The 20,372-nt window shown below is 37.4% G+C and overlaps 1 protein-coding gene across 4 annotated transcripts in view; it reads right to left on the bottom strand.

Moving 5' to 3' along the window:
• The window catches only part of LOC109088442 (ATP-binding cassette sub-family C member 8-like), a 78,452-nt gene extending 58,324 nt beyond the window's left edge, over positions 1-20,128 (bottom strand). For 2 of the 4 annotated variants that reach the window (XR_006158653.1, XM_042753742.1), the window contains exons 1-6: positions 19,540-20,128; positions 16,602-16,764; positions 14,194-14,335; positions 13,324-13,445; positions 12,562-12,728; positions 9,754-9,996 (exon numbers count right to left, since the gene is read on the bottom strand). Coding sequence is in view for 3 of the 4 variants with exons in the window: in XM_042753742.1 (XP_042609676.1) it covers positions 9,754-9,996; positions 12,562-12,728; positions 13,324-13,445; positions 14,194-14,335; positions 16,602-16,764; positions 19,540-19,563 (861 nt within the window). In the remaining variant the exon portion in view is untranslated. Of the gene's footprint in view, positions 1-9,753; positions 9,997-12,561; positions 12,729-13,323; positions 13,446-14,193; positions 14,336-16,584; positions 16,765-19,539 lie in introns of those variants that run through there. The other 2 variants (XM_042753740.1, XM_042753741.1) reach the window with 2 other exon arrangements.
• Between the last annotated feature and the right edge of the window lie 244 nt (positions 20,129-20,372).

The raw sequence follows: 20,372 nt of genomic DNA, 5'->3' as shown, positions 1-20,372 counted from the left end.
TGACATCATTTAAACAACCACTAGTGAGACTTCAGAGGAAGTTTGACTATTTATGAAATACTATATTACCATGTTATTATTAATGCAGTAATTTTACTAAATTATTCATATATATATATATATATATATATATATATACCTTTCTATCTTCTATCTATCGAATCTGATTGGCTGAGAGCATTTTCCAGGAGTGACATATTCTAGTGATAACAGCATAATTGTTTCACTGTTTGTATCACTCCGCTTGCAGAATTTCTCACAGTGAGTGTCATGGCGGACGCGATAAATCCACTATAATTTTATAAATAATAGTTTTTTTTTTCACAGAATATATATATCCTGGAGATACTTACATACATTTTAGCATGTCTGGTTACAGTTTCAGCACTTCCATATTTTTGTAGGCCAAAACCCAGAAACAAGTTGTTGTTTTAGCAGTTCTGGTTCCAGTCATTTCAATATTTTTGTATGCCAAAACTCCAAAAAGTTTAGAATTTACGGTTCTGCTTTGAGCAGTTCTGTATTTTTGCAGACCAACACCCTGAAACAAGTTAGCATGTTAGCATTTTTAATTCTGGTTTTAACAATTCCATATTTTTAAAGACGAAAACCTGGCAAAAAGTTACCATGTTAGCGCATTTGTTTCTGGATTTAGTGCTTGCATATTTTTTTGTAGGCCAAAACAAGGAAACAAGCTAGCATTTTAGCACTTTAGTAAAGGTTTTTTTTTTTTTTTTAGTGGGCTTTTGGTTAAATGCCTGAAATAAGGTCTGTGTTTAATACAAGCTTAGGATATTTTCACATTTTATTCTACAACATAAAACACTTCAGTAAATCCACTTGTGATTTTATTTATTTATTTATTTATTTTTTATAGCTCTTACTTAATAGTTGCTAACAAGTGGCTAAATTAATCTGTTAATCTGCTTTTAAAGCATCGCTGTGTTCATAACAGTGCTTTTGGAAACTATTCTAACTCAAATACAAGGATTTTTTAGTTTTTGTTTTTTAAATAAAGACCTAAAGTGTCAGAAACAGTGTAAAGTAGTTTGTTTAGAGTCTATGTTTAGCTTTTTACTTTTGTTGATTGTATTTAGGCCTCAAACTCCAAAAAAAATATATATATATATTTTACTCATTGTTTGCTGTCACACTGTAAGCAATTGCTGTAAATTTACAGCCAATTTTCAACACTAAAATACTGTTTTCATGTTAAACAGTTTAGTACTGTAGTTAGCAATGCATTGTGGGCTGCTTAAATTGAAGCAACAAGACAGAGGCCCTAAACAGTACGCTGATGTTTTAAATTACAGGACACTACAGTATTTTTTGGAAACTGCGTGTTGACTGGGAAATTTGGAGCACAGAAATTGAGGCTACTGCTTTTGGTCAATTTTCTTTTAAAAATACAGAAATAATTTGCCATTAACTCCTGGAGGGACTTCGGGAACCATCATTTGGATAGGAGATTTTCCAGAAGAGGACGCACAATTTAGATGACGTGCTGCACATCGTCGAGTGTTCTTCATCAACATTCATCTTGCACCTACAAATTAAACGGTAATTCAAATCTTATTCATATTGCCAAGAATGCTATCAAACTGATAGGAGCTTGTCTTGCTAGGGATTTGAACATGTCATTTAACAGTGAGGCTTAGATTTGAATAGGCAAAACAATGTTACTTTCGGGTGGTATTTTGTTTAATTTTGGTAACGTTAGCCGAACTTCTGCATCCGAGGAACACTTGTTAACCGCACACAAGAGAGAGCGGCCCATCGGCAGATGGAGGCAGCAGTAAAATAGCATTAGGATACTGGAATAATTAGCCTACATCTTGCCCGGTGTTTAAGGATTTATTTCAACCAAACCATAGGATTATTTGAACATCGGCTAACCAAGATGGTTTTGGTGAGTTTTATTTTGTTTGTGTCGACTTTTAATTAAAAGTGTTTTACAAACAGTTAACAAGAAAATTAAGCTAATTGTAGTTCGGTTAAAGACAGTTGAATCGTCAAGGCTTTGCATTTTTCTGTTTAAACGCCAAATTGGTGTGAACATATTGTCTTTCTGGACTCTTTTACCATCGCGCAATAACAAAATGTTCCCCTGTCAGATCTGTTGTCATAACTGTGCCACAATAGTGACATACATAAGGCACATGAGAATTCATAAAAATACACCTAATTTAACCTTTAAGTGTGTTTTGCCAGATTGCAGTCAGACTTTTAAAAAATTTTCAACGTTTAAGTGTCAATTTACAGGCATAAAAAACGTGTAGTTAGGCCTACTTTGTCTGGTGTTGAACTAACATGTCATGTTGATATCTGCAGTGCAAGGTGTGAGACTTTGACAGCATTTTACTCTCATTTGAAAACACACATTAGAGAGGGGAAAAAAGTTGCATGTCCTTACAGACACTGTAGCAAGAGCTTTACAGTTTTATCCACATTCACATCACACATGAGTCGGAAACATAAAAATGGTACTGAGGAAAATTTGGCTGAGTCTGTTGTGAATCCTGGTGTTTCCCATGAGAGTGAACAGGATCAGTCTGACATGCAGATTGATCCTCCCTGTAATGCAGGTGATGAACAAGAGATTTACCCAGAAATTGCTGATGAATCACAGTTCTTTAAAAATTTAGCCCTCTTTTATTTGAAATTGCAAGCAAAGTGTTTGCTTCCATCCTCTGTCATCCAAACAATTATTAAAGATTTTCAGGAAATACATGATATAAGCCAGTCACATTTGCTTTTCAAACTCAAAGAGAAGTTGATTACAGGTTGGGATTTCTGAAGCAGACACAAACAATGTGATTGAAGTCATGAAAACTGAGGATCTCTTTAGGACCTGCAACACTCAGCCACTGAAAACTGATCAGAGAAAAGAAAAACAGTTTTCAAGAACAGCTTCAACTATGTTGAGCCAGTTCAGATCTTTCTAGGTCAGAATGAGGCAGGCAAAGAGTGTTTTGCCCAGTATGTTCCTATTAAACAGAATTGATTCTCTATTCCATTGCCAGTCAGTGAAGGAACAATATAAGCAAGCGCATGCCAGTATTGGTTCTAAGGATATTCTTAAGGATGTGTGGGATGGCAAAAATATGGCTGAGAATGTGCTCTTCCAGACAGAGAGCTCATCACTGGGCTTGATCCTGTATCAGGATGCATTTGAAGTGGTAAACCCACTGGGATCTGGAAAGAAAAAACATAAGATACTTGCAGTGTATCTAACTCTTGCAGATTTAATGCCGACACAACAGATCCAGCACTGATCAAATGCAACTTGTTCTTCTCTGTAAAGAACACGATTTTAAGTATTTTGGTCAAGACTTGGTTATGGGCACTCTTGTCAATGACCTTAAAGATCTTGAGCTTAGTGGTGTTACCCTGTCTGATGGAAAGGTTTACAAGGGAACTTTATGTGCCATTGCAGGTGACAACCTAGGCTCACATAACATAGGAGGCTTTGTGGAGAACTTCAGCAGGAGCTCACACTTCTGCATATATTGTGATATCAGCAGAGAAGCATTCCATGCAGATCCTCTTATCCAGAGCACAAAAACGCACGGTGCAGTCGTACAGTGGTCATGTTCAGAGCAGGTGAAGGACAGTCTACATCTAGTGGAGGTGTTAAATTTGACTCTGCATTTAATACGCTCAAATACTTCCATGTATGTCAGCCAGGGTTGCCTCCATGTCTTGGCCACGATCTTTTTGAAGGTATTGTATCCTCTGATCTGGCACTGTACATTAACCATCTTGTTAAGGTGGATAAAATGTTTAGCTATCTTGAGTTGAATCGACGAATAAATCAGTTCAAGTATCTCGGTAGGGATGCTAATGACAAAACCGTGTGAGTTTAATCCAGAGGGTGGAAAAACTTGGGGGACATGCTGTGCAGAATTGGTGTTTGCTGAGAATGTTGCCCGTTTTGATCGGAGACAAAGTAAAAAATCCAGGTGACAACCAAGTTTGGCAGTTGGTTTTGCAACTTAGGAGAAGTCGTGGACCTCAGTTGTGCACCTGCGATGTCAAATGGCCAGATAGCCTACCTAAGAGTTCTGATTGATGAATATTTGCATTGCCGAATTCAAAACCTTTCCTGACAACCCACTGAAGCCCAAAACATCATTATGTCAGTCATTATCCTGAGCTCATTATCCAGTTTGGGCCACTTATTCGCCTATGGACTTTAAGATTTGAGAGCAAACACACATATTTTAAGCAGTGTTTGAGAAAATTGCGTAACTTTAAGAATCCATGTTCTACTCTTGCAGAGAGACATCAGCTTCTGCAGGCCTTTCTGAGTGCGGGTACCTTCTTCCCTCCAGATGTTTCAGTCGAGAGGGGCACACAGTTTTTCTCAGATGACTACAGTGATGTAATCATAGAAGCAGTTGCACATCACAATTTTGAGTCCACAAACACTCTGATAGCCAATGAAGTGACTGTGAAGGGGACAAAATACAGAAAGAACATGATCATTTTGATTGATGATGATGATGAGGGTCTTGTTACTGGAAAAATCAAAGTGGTTCTTGTTCATAAGGATTCAGCAGTATATTTTATTGCTGAAAAGTATCATGCCCTGCGTATTTCTGACATGGGTGTTAACAGCCTCACACTGATGCAGAGAAGCTACTGTTGTATTAATCAGGAGAATCTGCTTGATTACTATCCCTTGCCTGAGTACACTGTCCATGGCACACCACTGATAATTCTTCACCATTCTTTCCCTCTAGTCCAGAATGATGTCGAACATGAGTGAAGAAATCAAAGAGATCATCTGCAAGACCTTGCCAAATCTGTCTGAAGAGACCCAGTGGCAAATAATATCGAAACTTCAGAGCTCCGGCTTGGAGTCAAAAGAAGACTTAAAATATGTACAACAGGAAGACATTGCTGATCTGTTACCTGTTATCCAGCGCAGAAAACTCCTGGATGCATTTAAATTAGGTAATGTATGGTTAATTTAGTGTGTCATTCTCTTGTTATATTCTCTTGTTTATTCAGTTGTGGAATTTCTTTTCCTGAAACTACATAATGCACCTTTAAACTTTTCAAATATTCCTTATTATAACGACAGTTTAGTAGACTTTTGGCCAAATGTCTGCAGTGACTCTGATATAGCTTATTAGTTATGTGCCCTAATTATTTTTTTGTTTGTTTGTTTTTTAGAAACCGAGACAGTTGCACTGGATTTACAAGTCATTCCAACTTCGTCACCACTGAGTAGTGATTGGTCGGTGTCTGGGTCTTCATCACCAACATTATGCACTCCACCTAATTCTAGCTCATCACAGCTATCGGCCATTTCGTCATGTTCAAGCCAGGCAAGAAACAGCGAGCCAAGCAACAGACCTTCCACATCTCAGATACTGAAAACATGGCCAGAAATATTCCAGGTCCCTTGGGAACAAATGCCACAGGAAATTCGTTCTGCAATTGCAGATGGCAAGAGACCTAAACCAGTGGAGCGACGCCAGATGGTACGAGTACTTGCGGATGAAATTAGAAGGTATGAAGATAACCCCACTCGCGCACAATGCCTAACTGTGGTTCGAAATATTATCAGGCAGTACCCAAAGAGTTTTGCTGATATTGCACCAGATGGGTCACTTCTGTGTGGAGGTTATACATCACTTTTGATTCAATTAAAAAACCGCATTGAGAATGTGAACCGTGATAGAAGCTTCTCATGCCACCGATCCTCTACAGGCAAGAGGGGTCCAACTGACACATATGGATGTACACGATTTCAGCCAGAGCTACCCCCAGAAGAAACTGATGAAACTGTGGAGCAGAACCGCCAGAGACTGGAGGAGATTTACAGACAGGAGGGTGCAGGTGGAGCAGAAAGAGCAGAAGTTAAAAATCTAATGGAGCTCACATTCTCTCTACAATATCGCCATATAAATACACTTCCACCACCTGACATTGAAGATGTGAAAAGCAAATGGCCTTTTCTTTTCATGCCAAGGTATAAATACGCACATTTTGAGTTGCTCACAAACATCAATGTGCTTCGTAGCTTGGAACTCAGTATGGAGGAATGTGGAAGAGCCATCACAGAATACTTCAGGGGAAAACCTACCAACAAAGATGTCAAGGATATCCTCTCTAATGGTGAAGATAATGAGATGGCACTTCGTGTTGTTCAGCTGCTCATGGCACACTTTGGAGAGGACCTAACCGGGCTGATCCTTCTTACAGATGTAAGTTTTATTTTTTTCTTTCTAACCCTGTGTTTTAAAGGGTGACTCAACCAGTCTTCAGTGTCCAGACACCTAATGTGTGTACTAGTTTTGGGGAGTACTACTACATATGTCAAAATAATTTACATATGTGTAAATTATTTTGTGGCTCAGAGGAAGCTGCATGTAAGATGATAAATTAACTCCATGTTGTCACACAGTTGCTAAATTGCATTATAGGTAAAGTAGGTGCAAGGTTTTAAAAAGTATTTCACTTGTCTTCTTTGCCCTACAATGACACTGTTGAATGTTTTAAAAGCAAATGATCAAATCAATACAGCAGAAACACAAATATTAACTTTTTTATTCCACATATTCTTCTTCCTTTGCAAAACCTTGTGCCTACATTATCCACAATTCAACTTGACCACTGAGTGACATCACTGGAGGCAATTTATCAGATTATGTGCAGTTTCCTCTAGAGCCACAAAAGGGTTCATACTATTTTTTAGACGTTTGCAGTAGAACTCCCCAAGACCTGTAAAAATAAAATTGTTACCCTTTAAATTTTAAATGCCAAATCTATTTAGCAGTTTGATTGTAGGTACTTCAGAAGCCTACCTCATTGGCCTCTAGGTTACTCTCACCTAGTGTTTACTAATTATTGTCCTTTTAATAAATTTTCTTCTTAAAAATCTTATTATGGTAAGGATAATATATTTGTTCCCTTCAGGTGTCTGTCACTGCATCTGACGTTGAGACAACTCTCAGTCTTCCTGCAAGTCCTCGCCTGATACTGCCTGGTAATATACATTTAATTTAGATTCATTGATAGACACATTGTATATCATATCGGCCATTCATCTTGAGTTTACAAATGCTTACACAAGGTAACAACAAGTATTCCCATGTTGCTATGACTTGAAGTTTCAGGTGCAACAGGGCAAGTCACAATTTAGGGTTGGATGATCACCTTTGAGGGCCGTGTAATCTCTGAGGGCATCACACCAACATTTGCAACGGGACTTGCTGCTATGTTTGCAATCTACTACATATTCAACCTTCAGTATCAAGATGAGGTAGCCTGCACTCTGGAATTCATTCAGAGGTAAACCCCCTTCATTCTCTGTCATCATTATATGGATATATACAATTAAATTAATGTTTTCGTATTTGTTTTTTTTTTTTTTGCAGAAAATGGTATTAGTACTGTACATTTCCAAGCCTCCTTATACATGAACACACACACACACACACGCACACACGCACACACACACACACACACACACACACACACACACACACACACACACACACACACACACACACACACAGGGTATCGGCTTTATTATAATTCCATTTGATGTCATTCAATCCACTCTATTTGTGCAATGAAGAAAGACAAAAAAAATCATTGCATTTAATTGCATGTACAAAAAACAGTATGTTGTTGCACCCCCACTCTGATCTTAGACTATTTTGATTTCAGGCGCTTCATTGGTATAAATCCAGAGAGAGGGACAAAGGCCAAAAGGGGCAAGGTTGTCTCCAAGAAGAAAGGTGTGATCGTCCAGAAGAAGTCTTCTGCAGTCAATACACACGTTGCCATGCTACTGAAGAATCTCCTTGACTTTGAATGGAATTTCATATAGATCGGTGAGCTCTTTAATCTTTCTCTCTTTGTTTTGACAGTCTGGCATTGCCACATTAAGCCACAAGAGAAGTGGTATTATTAACTTTATAAGAATTAGCTTGGAGTGTATACTGTACAATCCCCCATTGTATCATTTATTTATTATTATGATTATGATTGTTTGTTGTTTTTTGACAGTCGCAGCACTGGAATAATGCTGCAGAGAGGAACAGCGGCTACCAAAGTGATAGTCATCTCTCCTGGATTCACAAAAACTAAGATGTAAAAACACAAGCCTACCTCACAGGACAATTTTAAGAGGTAACCTGCAAGTCTAGCTTGCAGTGGCAAGGTGCCTACCTTACAGTTTCATCCCAATATGTTTTTATTGATGCATATTGATACATCCTGCAAAAATGTTCTACTGTTCTATAATAGTTTCAAAAAGGCCTTAATGCACATTTTCAAAATGTTCTTAAGTATGTTTTCAAAATGTTGCCATTTCTGCATATGTTCAAATGTTATTATGAAAGTATATTTTTACAGACAGAAGATAATATATTGCAGATTACATATATAAATCTTTTAAGTTGATTTTTGAGGAAATTTTTATCTAACTCACAGGACTATGTTGAGAGGAAAAAAACGAGCCTGTGGGCTTTTTTCCCCCAAAATGTGCAAAAGATGCTTGCATGCTGAATATTCTTATGCATGTTATCAAAAAGGTCTTAATGTTCCTTCAACAGTCTTAATAGTGTAGTTTTCCAAATATTGCTAATGATGTGTATTTGTTGCATTGGTCCCTTTTCTTACACCTATTGTGTTATTCAAGGTAAAGCTTAAATTACTGTAGGTAAGATAAATCACTTATGACAAGAATTTGGTAAGTGTTCAAACTTATGTCTTAAATAAAAAAAAAAAAAAAAAGTCAGCTATAGGTTATGCCTTTCAAATTTGGTAAGGATTAGGGGGAGTCTCTGACGAGCAATTTAAGAATGTAAGTTTATTGCCATAGTCTAAAGCAGACACTACTGTTTCTGTTTGCTACTAGATAGCTCTTCTCAGCATCGTCCAACAGTGTTTATTTTCTTTTTTTCTTTTTTTTCTATTTTTATATTCATGTTGACATTGACATTGCTCTTTGAAATAAAGGTATTTGATTTAGAAGTTTTTATTGCTTAATTTGCATAATATTCACAATAATGCATATCTTAAGCAATTGTCTTTAGCCCTGGGAATAATGAAGTTCATTGGGAGACTGATATTTTAAATATCATTGCAGACTGATATTTTAGGAAACTGCTAAATTTATGTTATTTTTAATACAGTAAAAAAATGCAGCATATTTCTGTGATTATTTGGAAATTGCAATAATATTGTTTAGGTTGTTACTTTAACTTCTCACAGTTTACTATAGACAGGCACAGTAAACTGTGAGAAGTTAAAGTAACAACCTAAACAATATTATTTTAGTTTCCAAATAAATCACAGAAATATGCTGCATTTATTTTTTACTGTATTAGACTGTTAAATCATTTAACAGTGTTACTACAGAAATATAATGTATTTCTGGTTTACAGACTGCTACCGTAAAGTCATTTTACGTATGAATACCGTAAAAATAACGGTATATTGCTGGCGTCTTTGCTGCCAGCTCTTTACTGTAAATTATAGAAATACAGAAAAATACAGTTTTTCTGGTTTACAGACTACTACCGTAAAGTCATTTTACATATGAATACCGTAAAAATAACGGTATACTGCTGGCGTCTCTGCTGCCAGCTCTTTACTGTTATTTTACAGGAAAATTTTTTACAGTGCACATTCTAGCACTGGCAGAAAAAGTAAGGAAATTTCCCTAAAAATTGTATTTGTAAAAGGTAAAATATAACGAAAAAAGAGAGATAGATTCTTAATTGATACCTTCTGGGCTTCAAAGGCCTCGCGGAGCTTCAGGTAGTTAGTTATAGCTCTCATGGCAATTGGTAGCTTGCCAATGACCTTCAGATCGATGGGGCGTCTGTGTGCTGTAGTGATGAAGGTGTTCATCCACCAGTATGTGCTTTTGGACAGCAGGTTCACGAACGGTTGCAGGAATCGAACCCCCAGGTCCTGTAAATCTTCTGGCGGCTTCACTTCAGTGGGGTGTGCAAAACACATATATCGCTGTAGAAAAATAGAGAAAACACTGTTAAAATTCTTCCAATTGTACATGAAAGAAAAAGAAATGTTTCTTATCTCAACATTGAAGAATATAATTTAAAAACAGTGAATTTCCTTTCATAAATCTCACAATGTCAGATAGTTTGATGACAAAACACAAAGGCAAACTGTTTCTTGACTGTGAAACTTCATGGCTTCAGGCATTCTATAAATATTCTATAAAGTTTAATTGAATAAATGAAGAGTTTAATTAATGAAAGACCAAATGAAACAGTTAAGACTAATTGTTCTAGGTTGCTTCTAGGGATGTTCATTTTGGTTATTTCTCCTAACCAACAACCGACGCTCATTAACCGGTTATTAACCGTTAACCGACTGTCACACTTCGCTGCGGGAGGAACGAGAGAGAAATGTGGAGTACAAGCAAAAAGGCTTTAATCCAGGGATCCCAGGGAAAATCCACAATGGGAACACAGAACATCCAACAAGTAGACCCGACAGAGACAAACTGAACAGACTAGGACTTTTATACAGGGGATAATTGGAGAAACACAGGTGTAAGGGATGACTAATTAAAGGGAACACGGCACACCTGGGGGAGGGAAAAAACAACACAATGAGTCAAGGGGCAGACAGAGTCCATGGGGGAGAAGATGGAAGAAGGAGCCAGGGAGGAGCCAGGAGGGACACAGAGCAGGAAGAGCACAGCAGGACCCAGGTCACAGCCAAAACAGCGGCCCACGGTGGAGCCGACAGAGGGAGGAGCCATGGAGGAGGAGTGGCCGCTGACTCCAGGGGGCCAACCAACGGCGGCGGATAAGGGTGGAGGAGTAGCCCGAGGCAGAGACGGAGAGCCAGCAAGCCAGGAGGATGCTGAGGATCCGGGGGGACAGGGTGGAGCTGAGGGCTCTGGTGACTAAGGCGGAGGCGGAGATCCGTGGAGGAGCTGCAACGACTGAGGACCAAAATGGAGCTGGTGGGAGGAAGGATCCCAATGGAGCCGGTAGGATGGAGCGACAAGGCGCCACCAGAGGAGAGGAGTCCAGAGGTGATGGCGGGTCAACGCCGACCAAGGCGGAGCCAGAGGGACAAGGGAGCCCGGTGGAGCTGATGGATCGATGGATAACAGTGGAGGCGAGGGAGCTAGGAGTGGAGGTGGAGCTGCTGGGTCTACGGGCCGAGGCGGAGTCCGGGCTTTGGAGGCTTGAGGCGGAGGTGAAGGATACTAGAGGATGGCAGTCCCATGCACACAATTCTTCTTATATTTTTAATTCTTGTTCTTTTCTGAATACTAAATTGAAAAGATTTGTTGTGGAGTAAGACGAACTAAAATAGCCTAGTTTTATTTACAGTGTTTATTATAATGTTTGTAAACATTTCGCGTCATCATTATACCTATTTCTGAATGAAATAATGCGACGTGACATGTTTTACTTTCTCTTTAAAAACACAATTTTATTTTTATATGCATAGCATATTTTAATAATGCAGCAAACCTTTTAATATATTTTGATAAATTAATAAAAAAAAAAATTTAAACTGTTTAACTGATTGTATTAATCTATCAAAATTTTTATTGTCGGTTAATGATTACCTGGTTAAAATGAGCATCTTTAGTTGCTTCATGTCTAACTAGTTAGAAATTATTGCAAATTCAAACTTGTTTGCTCAAAAATATTATATTATATTATATTATATTACCATTTACAAATATTGCAAATAAACAACATTACAAAGCAAACTTTACAACTTGAAAATATTAGTATTACAATAATATTATATTATTATTATTAATAATAATATTAGCATTATTACCACATATTAAAATAATAATGAAAAATATATACAGACTTCTGTATCTTAAAGAAAAAACATGACGTTTAAATCATAAAACCAACTGATATGCTTCACACATGTATATGCAAACAGTGTAATAAATCCAAATGCAGAGTTTTAATTAATCTCTCTTTTTCTTTTTAATAACTGGCCTGTGATAGCTCAAAATTAATTACAGTAGTAAAGAGATATTGCACTCAAACATCCTCTGGTGGAACATGTGATCCATTTTATGTCAATTCATAAAATCATAACACAGGTCGTTGCACCATAACACTGCAGTTATAATTTAGATGCATAGCTATAATTAAACCAGTCATATTTACATTCATAACCAAATTTTGTCTTTTATGGAGTTCAGAAGCACCCGTTTCCATTTACTTTCACTGTATGGAAAAGAGCAGCTTAGACACTCTACTAAATATCTCCTTTTATGTTTTACAGAAGAGAAATGTCATCAGGGTTTGAAACAAACCACCAAATAATTGGGAGAGAAAATACTCTGCATTCTGACAGATAAAACTTCCGAATCCAGATTAAAGATTGGATTGAATTCAGAGCATCCCAAATACCCTGCAATCTGTCAGCAGACGTGATCAGACTTTTGTATTTTCCAAAACTACAATATATAGTGAGACAATTACAGCCTTAGGCTGAAGAATATAAGAAATCAAAATGGAGAATGGAGAATTAATGTCCAGGAATACAAATCACAGACACGCAATCAATTACCCTCCTCAGGATGACGTTGATCTCCACGGCCAACAGCAGGCCGTATAGCAGTGTCAGTAAGCCTGTGATCCCGAAGCGCAGCTGTCTCAGGCCGATGCCATGCTCTGTGTACTTGGCAAACTTGATTGTTTTAGAGACAAACGCCAGAACCCAATAAATGAGCAGAGCTGTGAAAAAATAAATAAATACAATGATATATGACATCACATCCTCTACACACTTCAGCACCAAAGGCATTAGTCTCTGCTGGTTTTGCACAGCAGGCAAAACTTTGAAATGGCTTCTCACTCCAGATGTTCAGAGACAGGATGATAAATAAGGTTAGAGTCTCTTAAAAAACGTCCTGCCGTCCTCAAAAATATTGTGTCGAGGAATGTGATTACAGGGATGTGACTTCAATCTCTAGTCTAGACAATGTTCAGATGATTTGAAGCCATTGTAACAAACGATTTTATCCTGGAAATTAAACTTTAGCTGGAAAATAGCATTGCACCATCAAGGACCATTTGTCTGTAGCACTGCAATGCAGTCGTTTTTTAGAAAAATGGGAACCGTGTGAATGTAGCTGAAGCAGTTCAATTATTCTTTCAAAAGAAGCAAACTTGTTATTATAGTTGCAGTAATTCCCATATTACAGTTAATGAGGCTTTGCATCACTCTTTAGAAAGTGATTTGCATTATGAATTAAATGTGCTTATGACGTCCAAGTAACAGAAAACTCAGTCCTTAATAAGCAAAAGACACCATAAGGCTGACACGCACTTATCAGTAGTTTGGGAAAGTTAGAGGTCTCAATGTTGTGGTAGTAGATGATTGACGTGATGGCAGCCATGAAGGCCAAACACGATGGCATATAGAGGTGCAGGTGGACCGACTGATTAAACCTGAGAAAGGGAGAAAGAAACAGTATTAGACATGGATCAACTTTTCCAGTTCCAAATAGAAATTGAATGAATGAATGAATGAATGAATGAATGAATGAATGAATGAATGAATGAATGAATGAATGAATGGTGCAATGTGATTTTTTTAATTTTTTTCTTTTTCATTTTCCATTATTACATTCTCAAGATTTTCATTTATACATAATTAATGCATATTAATTATTGGTACATTTATTCCACATGGACACATTCAATTGATCAAAAGTGAGATTAAGAACATTTACAATGTTACAAAAATATTCTTTCTATTTATCAAAGAATCCTGAAAACAAATGTATCATGGTTTGCACAAAAAAATATGAAGCAGCACAACTGTCTCAAACATTGACAATAATAAGAAATGATTCTTATAATGATGCTGAAAATTCAGCTTTGAATCATAGGAAAAAAATTACAGTTTACAATATATTTACATAGAAAACAGCTATTAATATATATATAATTAATATATAATTATTTTATTGCACATTAATGCAGTTCATTATTATGAAAGCCAGTTGCTCACTGGCTCTGAACTTGCTCGTAATCAGGACTTCATAAGTGGGGAAACAGGAAGTTTCAGCACAGAGCGATCACACTAAATGAAACTGATTTTGGGGTGAAATATGCCCTAGGCAGGTTCTTGACAGGTTTCATGAGATTCACACAGACTGACAGACAGACAGATGAATGGACACATAAATCTCACCCGTCGGACACGATGCCCTCAGCTATTTCACAGACGATGATGAAGAGCAGGATGAAGGTGAGGATCCAGCGGAGGTTGTGTCCGGGGAAGTGCAGCCAAGTGCTGTGATGGATGTGCACCTTCGAACTCTGACTCCCCCAACCTACAGTACAGTGATTAAATATCTGTACATTGCTACTTCCCTGACAGGAAGTGATGTAAGCTATTCTTAAGAAATAAATTGTTTGTCCATATATGATAATCCTTAATAAATAAACATCACACATGCACATTTGGCAGTTGCTTAGCAATTCTAACTTGAGCATATATACTCTGTCAGTGGAAAAAGTGTTTCAAAATCAATGTCTTTCTAGGTTGCTGTAATAACACTGGGACAGATTTTGCCCTTGATATCCTGAAGAACTGGATATAAGGGATATGAGGATGCTGATTCATAACAAACAGCAACATGTATTGCATATTAAAACTGATGCAGGTTTTTATGCATGATATTCCCCACAGTAAATCTCCATCTGAGATAGGATTTGTATGGAATTCAATGATTCTGATTCACTGATCCTGCCCTTAAGTGTTCTGTTGCTGAAGAAACATTTCTTATTATTATCAATGTCAAAAATATCAAAAATATTGTGATGCTTAATATTTTTGTAAAAATGTGATATATATATTAAGATTATATATATATATTAAGATAATTAGATCAATGGAAAGTTCAAAAGAACAACATTTATTTGAAATTTCAATATTTATTATCAGAAGAAACATGCAGAATTTTGTTTATTAAATATCGGTTCACAGAAAAAACTATTTAAAAAATGAAATTAATCAGTCATGATTCCAAATCATTTGGAAACTGAATAATAGAAAGTGTGACTGAAGTTTGGTTCAGGTTAGTTCACTCTGACATTAGTGGGATTGTTTACTGTTGTTCTGACTCTTCTGGTATGTGGAATCGAGCGCTGTTCTTCCTGTAACTTGACTCTCTGACAGTATGATGGCTTCAGCTGTACATTCAACCACTAAGGTCACATTGGTTTGTCTAAAATAAAAATGTTTCCCACAGAGGCTTGACAATTTCTATCCTGGTCTCTCTATGTGGTTGACCAAACCACATTTGTGGCAAATGACTACTTGAGTGCAGATCAATTATGCAGTGTTTATCTTCGTAATGAATGAGCCAAATGTTCAAAAATGAATTTCAAAGAGCTCTTTAATCATTTCCTGTCTGTTTCTCTGATCCTTTTACAAACAAAACACCAATCTAAATGATGCGGTGCACCTTCAAAAGAAATTATACAAAAACCTGCATGTCATGTCCGTCTGTCTGTCTGTCTGTCTGTCTGTCTATCTATCTATCTATCTATCTATCTATCTATCTATTGATTTATGCATCTGTCTATTCTTCTCTCAGTTTATCTCTCTGTCTTTCTGCTCATCTATCTATCCGTATGTCTATGCTTCCATCTGTCTATCCACCTGCCTATCTATTCGTCTAACCTTCCGTCTGTTTGTCCATCCATCTACAGTATGTGCCTGTCTGTCTACCTGCGTGTCTATCTATCCATCCGTCTGTCTATCTGCCCGTCTACCTGTGTCCGCCTGTCTATCCAACTGTCTGTCTATCTGCCTCTTTCCATCTATCTATTTATCCATCCATCTGTCTATCCACACATCTATCTGTCCATCTGTCTATCCATCCATCCGTCTGTCTATCCAACTGTCTATCTATCCATCCATCTGTCTGCTTGTCTATCCATTTGTCCTTCCGTCTGTCTATCTGCCCATCTTTCTGTATATGTGTCCATTTGTCTATCCAAATGTGTGTCTATCTATCTGTCTATCCTTCTGACTGTCTATCTGCTTGTCTTTCAATCTGTCTGTTTATCTGTCCATCTGTCTATCCACACATCTATCTATCCATCTTTCTGTCTATCCAACTGTCTATATATCCATCCATATGTCTATCTATCCATTTGTTCTTCCGTCTGTCTGTGTCCATCTGTCTATCCACCTGTCAGTTTATATATCTATCTGTCTATATATCTATCTATCTATCTATCTATCTATCTATCTATCTATCTATCTATCTATCTATCTGTCTGTCTATGCAACTGTCTATCCAATTGTCTATCTGTCTCTGTCTATGTATCTATCTAGTCTGTTTGTCTATCCATCTGTCTATCATCCATCTTCCTGTCTATCTTTCATCTGTCTATCCACCTTTCTGTCTACGTCTATGTATCTATCTAGTCCGTTTGTCTATCTATCCATCCTTCAATCTCTCCATCTCTCTATCTATCATAATTAAACTTATAGTACATAGTAAAGTCATAGAGAGTTCATTCACTCCATCCACTTAGTATTGTGACACAAGCATGCACTAGTTCTCACCTGCCTTTGACACTCACCGATGAAAAGGATAGGAAAGGTGATGAAGAGCAGGAAGACATGCGGCACCACCGTGAGGGCATCCAGGAAGCAACCATTGTTGAGGACACCGGCGTCCACGTTGTAGGCGGCCGAGTTGTTGTCGTTGCCGCAGAATGCCAAGGACATGGTGGTATCGGGTCTCTGAGGTGATCCAGTAGGAGAAAGACCGAAACAGGAGGAAAAAGAGGACAGGAAAGGGGTAAAAAACTAGAAGAGATCCTCTCAGAGCATAATCTGTCCACAGAGGAGCCGTTACATCCTTGCTGTAGGTGGAAGATATCAGCTGAAGTGAATCACTGCACAGGTAGAGCGCAATAGCAGCTCCGCTTCTGCATGGGATGAGCACATCCAAACAGCTTCACTCCGACAGGGGGGTGCCTGCACTGGATTCTACCGGCAAAGCCATTGCTCACGGGCATGCTTTTAATAACCGACACAGCTTAATGCCATCAAAAAACAAAAAACATCTCCATTTGTGCGCAAGCACACACGCGTGTGCTCGGGATGCGATCTGGCTGTGCTGCGGTGATCAAGAGCTCAGAGTTGACCTTGTGGGAGGATAGCTGTATGGCGGAGTGTGTGCATGAGAGTGTGATGAGGGGAGAGAGAAAGAGGGAGAGAGAGACAGCATGATGGAAAACAGAGAGAGAGGAGCTAGAGGGAGGGGGAGATAGCAGGAGAGGAGAGAATTGCATTGGGGGCGGCATTGAAAAACCAGCACGCATGTCAAACTGAGGTACACGCCTGGCATGACACATCAAACATATTCATGAGTGGTGAACTGACTCACAGTAAACAGAGACTGATCTGGTTGGACTGTCATGAAATTCAGAAACCAAAGCAAACTTACAGTATGAGAAGGATGAAGGACGAAAGGCTATGTAACGAGGTCACACAGAAATAGTGGTTTACTGTACTAATATGGGCTGTTCAGTGGATGATGCTGATATCTAGAAAACATGGCTGATAAAGTGTCAATATATAACACAGTTTAGAGAAAATAAATAAGATTCTTATTTACACAATATTTACTGTAAATTAAAATTTAGAAATAAATTTTATCATCTATAACCTAGACTTTGGAACCTAGACTTGATCAGCCGATTCTGATAATCAAGAAATCAAAACAAAATAAACAAACAAACAACAAAAAAAGATAACAAAAACAAACGAAAATGAAACAAAGACAGAAAAATAAAACACATACAAAACAAATGAAAATAAGACAAAAAACAAACAAAACTAAAAAACAGAAAGATAACAAACACATGAAAACAGAAAAAACAACAGAAAAACAAACAAAAAAACAAATACAAGAAAAAATAATAAAACAAAGCAAAAAACTAAACAAAGAAAAAACAATTTTTTATGTTCAGTGTATATTGGATCAGACTATTATTACTAGTGCATTACACACATATGGGCTCTTTTTTTTTTTTTTTAAAGTGAAGGCTAATTAAAAAATGCAAGGCTATGTCAGAATATCTGTTTCAGCCAAAGGGTACAGTTTGAAGAATTACACCTTTCTTTCTGTGTCTAGACAGGCTACCTGACCCATGCTGATATTAGACCTATAGTATATATGGACTGCAATCCATCCTTATTTCTGTCCAAAACTAAAACAACCCCTCAGAAATACTGTGATAACCTTTTGACGTAGTGGTGAGAAGATAAGGTTGATCTATCACTCAAAGGTGTTAAGGAAGGCACAGACAGGTGTGGTGTGCTATAGTTGTGCTATTTCAGAAAGGCATAGTGTGAATTTACTGTCCTGCCTTCCAGAAGGAAACGTGCATACAAGCACGTCACAGTCAATTAAGAGAATGAATAAGGTAAGCATCTGCAACCCGATTGAATGCTCTTTGAGAACCAGATGCAGCAGTGCAACAGTCACTTTATCACACTGTAATTTAATTCCCCTCAAAAAGCATTTCCCGAAGATTGAATGAGTAGCATGACCCCATAATCTGCACTACACTGTGTATCAAATCAAAAGAGGGCCAGGAGGTATAGGCTACTATTTCAGTCAATATGTAGCATGTATTGTAGTTCCCATTAAACATCCTTTAATAACCACCTAGATTGAATCTCTTAGTCATTAAGTTATAGAGAGACTCCTTGTAACTGTATTACACTATACATTATTTTGTTCTACACCAAAATAAAAATAAAAATAAATAAAAGCAAAATGAAATAAAAAGGCAAAATAAAAAAGCGAAATAAAAAATGCAATAAAAAGTATAAATAAAAACAAATATATTAATAAAAATATATTTAGTCATTTTCATGAAAACTAGGCATATTTTCCTAACTTCATTCTAACTTAAAATTTAAATGGGTAATTATTTACATCAGAGAGATATGGAGTGTACTGTATAATATGTGTAACATTCTGATTTTAATAATAAAAAAAATAATAGTTACATTTATAAATCTAATCAGAATAAAAATAAATAAATAAACAGCTTTTTGAGGCCAAAATAATGCTGTACCCTGAAAAGCAAAGATTAAGGCCAATCACATTAATAGAAAAAAAAACCTTTCTCTTTGTAGAGCTTTTACACACGCGCAACAACAAAAGAGAAAGATGGCTGTAGTATATCGATTTTTTTTTTCTTTTGGGCTTCACTCCAATGAAACGGAGGATCCATTCCAAAACAACCGCGCATGCGCAGCACCTCCGTTCACTTGTCAGAACCCCAACCCCCCTCACATATGGTTTTCCTAACAACTTCCTCACGGGAAAATAGTCGAAAAGGTAAAAACAGTATAAATATACACAACTAAACACATAATTTCTTGTTTAAACGTTATTTAAAGGCCAACACGTAGGTAAAACACTACTATAATAAACATTTGTAATGGTAGCCACTTTACCCATTAATCACACAAAAAAAAAAAAAAAAAAGAGCATACCCGTCTGTAGCGCGTGATCATCATCTTGAAATTCCAGTTGTTCCCAAAACCGCGACCTCATAAGATGATTTCCATTCCAGTCCAGAGACCTCGTTCAAAATGAGCGCCTAACTCACACGGGAATAGGTTAAGAATAAAACATAACTGGTATTTTCCGAGTCTTTGTCATAGGGTCAGAGTTTCTCCTTTGAGGAACTGACCAAGGTGCTGAAAAGAGGCGTTTCAGAATCGCGACGGGTTCAAATTCCCAAACATCGATTTGAAAGTTGCTCGAGCTCAGTTCATCCAGCTGTCACGTAGGCTACACACGCGCAACATGAGCGACCAATCACTAATGCAACAGAACAAAGCTACACCGACCGATCAATCACACGATAGAAGAATACCGTAACCGATATGACACTGCAATTGATTTTATCGTTCAAATATAATTAATAGCATTAAATTATAATACAATCTACAATGAATGCAATCACTTTGGTTGAAAATACATATTCTGTCGAGGGTGGGATGAAAAAAGGACCTAAAATACTGCCTTTCTACATGAAAGTGAACCACTAATCATTCGCAAAGCATATATGGGCCAAATTCGACAGGTGCTGAAGATATTGCTAGTGAAAACTAGCCAATCAGGACGTCAGCAGAAGATATCGTCATCACAGCACAACATATACCGCCTCCTGATGGCTCAAAACAAAGAGCAGTTATATATCAAACCATATCAGAAATCATCCAAACATAAAACAAAAACAGCCTTTTGTTAATGCATGTGTGTTGCTTAGAAAACAGCAACATTAATAATTGCTTTAAAAGCGAAACACATAGGCCTATTA

Source organism: Cyprinus carpio, chromosome B25 (genome assembly GCF_018340385.1).
Source record: "Cyprinus carpio isolate SPL01 chromosome B25, ASM1834038v1, whole genome shotgun sequence".
In the NCBI taxonomy this organism is placed as follows: domain Eukaryota; kingdom Metazoa; phylum Chordata; class Actinopteri; order Cypriniformes; family Cyprinidae; genus Cyprinus; species Cyprinus carpio.
This window is presented reverse-complemented; position numbering and strand designations above follow the sequence as displayed.